At 56.6% G+C, this 2,760-nt stretch overlaps 1 protein-coding gene across 1 annotated transcript; it reads left to right on the top strand.

Moving 5' to 3' along the window:
* Nucleotides 1–622: 622 nt before the first annotated feature.
* On the top strand, nucleotides 623–2,398 carry LOC123077248 (2-alkenal reductase (NADP(+)-dependent)). The gene has a single exon (XM_044499482.1). The coding sequence runs from the start codon at nucleotides 892–894 to the stop codon at nucleotides 1,960–1,962; it is 1,071 nt and encodes a 356-aa protein (XP_044355417.1). The 5' UTR covers nucleotides 623–891; the 3' UTR covers nucleotides 1,963–2,398.
* The last annotated feature ends 362 nt before the right edge of the window (nucleotides 2,399–2,760 follow it).

The following is a 2,760-nucleotide window of genomic DNA, read 5'->3' as shown; positions in this document are numbered from 1 at the left end:
CGGGACCAGCACATCAGAACAACAATGACAGATGAGGAAGAGAAGCGTAGATCGAAAAGGTCCAACCTGTAGACACACGTACAAAGACCGAAGAAAACCGGATCCACCGAAGAGCAAGATCGATCTAATCATATGAGACCCGCCGAAAACACACCTTCACACACCCTTTGACGATGTTAGACGCATGGCCAGGACGGTTAGCTAGAGAGAATCTTAATCCATCTTGAGGAGCTGCTGTCCACACGCCTTTTCTGAGTAGAACAAATACCAAACTCAAGGAGACACCTAAAAGCAAAGGGGAAAACGGCCAAAGCAATTTTAGTGACTTCATTTGCTGGCCGCTCGACCCGGTCGGTCGGGCCTGCAACTTCGATTATTGACACTATTGACACTGTCGCATCGCCCTTGGGGTAAGATGTTTTTTTTAAGATCTTGGGCTAAGATGGTAGTTATGCAGTTCAAAAAGAAAAGAAAAAGGATGGTGGTTGTGAGGTGGTAGGTCGCTCTCGTCGTGAGGACCGATCTCGGAAGGTCATTTCTTCATGGGAGCTGGGAGTCGATCTTCCTATATGGAGTCGTCGCGCAGGCCAGCAAATTTATCGGCACGCGAGCCGATAAAGATCTGCTGCAAAAATGTGCAGAGTGCAGCTTCAATTATTGGCACGTGATGCCCGTGGAGAAGCGACGGACCGACCGTAGCAAGTGGACGGACCAGCACCGGCCACCGCAGCGCCGTGGAGGAGGACCACCGTGCACCATCGCCCTCGCCATCCATCCCATCCATCCCCGGCAGGCATCATATATCCACTCCAACTCCAAGCAAAATAAAATATCCAAACCAATTCAACTCGGTGCTCGAGATCGTAGTCTTGCAGTCCACCCACAGCGGCGATGGCGGAGCTCAAGAGCCGGCGGGTGATCCTCAAGGACTACGTGGAGGGCTACCCCACGGAGGAGCACATGGAGCTGCTTCCCGCCGCGGCCGTCGATGAGGCCGCGGCGGCCGAGGAGGGGTCGGTGCTGGTCAAGAACCTGTACCTCTCCTGCGACCCCTACATGCGCCCCAAGATGTCCCGCCCGCTGCACCAGTCCTACACCGCCGCCTTCGTCCCGGGCGCCGCCATCACCGGCTACGGCGTTTCCGAGGTGGTCCGCTCCTCGCGGCCCGGGCTCGCCGCCGGCGACCTCGTCTGGGGCATGACCGGCTGGGAGGACTACAGCGTGGTGAAGCCGCCCTTCACGGCCATACTCACCAAGATCCAGCCCGACGACGGCGTGCCGCTGTCCTACTACACGGGCATCCTGGGCATGCCGGGGCTCACGGCCTACGTCGGCTTCCACCACATCTGCTCCCCCAAGGCCGGCGAGACGGTGTTCGTCTCCGCGGCCTCCGGCGCCGTGGGCCAGCTCGTCGGCCAGTTCGCCAGGCTCCTCGGCTGCCACGTCGTCGGCAGCGCCGGGTCCAAGGAGAAGGTGGACCTGCTCATCAACAAGTTCGGCTTTCACGACGCGTTCAACTACAAGGAGGAGGACGGCGACCTCGCCGGCGCGCTCAAGAAGCGCTTCCCCGACGGCATCGACGTCTACTTCGAGAACGTCGGCGGCAAGATGCTCGAGGCCGTGCTGCTCAACATGAAGGTGCACGGCCGCATCGCCGTCTGCGGCCTCATCTCCCAGTACAACCTCACCGCCGGCGAGAAGGAGGCCGACGTCGGCGTGCGCAACCTCACGTCCCTCGTCTCCAAGCGCATCAAGATGCAAGGGTTCATCGAGCCCGACCACAAGCACCTCTACCCGGAGTACATGGCGTGGGTGCTCCCGCACATCAAGGAGGGCAGGGTCGTGTACGTGGAGGACGTCGCCGACGGGCTCGAGGCCGCGCCCGGAGCGCTCATCGGCCTCTACCACGGCCGCAACGTCGGCAAGCAGGTCGTCAGGCTCACCAACCCCGACCCCCAGTGACTCACAGATTGTACTGTACTACTAGCAGATCAACCGCGCGTCAATCATCATCAAGAATAAAATCAAAATCTATTCGCATCGCAATCGCAATCGCATCTTGGTGGTTGAATGGCAACGAAAAAGCCAAATTAAATAAAAGATCCTTGCTTTCTCTCCGTGTAGTCCTTGCCGCTGTGTGCACACAGCTGGGAAAGCTACCCTAGGAATTACGGTTTTAGGAGGATTTTTATTTTGGGAAACGAGTTTTAGGAGGATTTTTAGGAAAACCAGTTTTAGTTAGTTTTTCTGTTAAGGTAAGTATATATAGTTCCTTGTTTGGATCAAGAAAAATTATAACGTGGTTATGTAGTTCTTCGTTCGGGAAGCAACGAGTTGTATTATGTACAGATTTCGTTGAGCATCATATTTGAGCTTCTCAACGTGCTCTTGTTGGTTACCCGGAAGGCAGGAAGTACTAGTCTACGTATGTATTCGTCCTGCTTGTATTCACCGTGCCAATGACAAGCACCGACGCGGTGCCGCGCAAGCGCTGCGCCGATGGTTTCAGCTATCCAAGCGTCGTGCCAATGTTCTCGACCGGGAGAACCAGCTTGAACAGAAGAGGAGAGTAAAATGGCTCTCCAGCACGTGGTGTCACAGCAGTGGCCATGGACGCTGACGAGGTTCGCTTCTCGCATCGGGACTCGGGAGCAACATTGCTGCCGTCGATGGTGTCATAGCTGTCGCCATTGGCGATAAGGAGGCCGCGGTGCTCCTGTCGAAAACAACAGGCGCCCCCTTCGGTGGTGTCGCAGCCGT

The sequence above is a fragment of the Triticum aestivum genome, chromosome 3D (assembly GCF_018294505.1).
Source record: "Triticum aestivum cultivar Chinese Spring chromosome 3D, IWGSC CS RefSeq v2.1, whole genome shotgun sequence".
In the NCBI taxonomy this organism is placed as follows: Eukaryota; Viridiplantae; Streptophyta; class Magnoliopsida; order Poales; family Poaceae; genus Triticum; species Triticum aestivum.
This window is presented reverse-complemented; position numbering and strand designations above follow the sequence as displayed.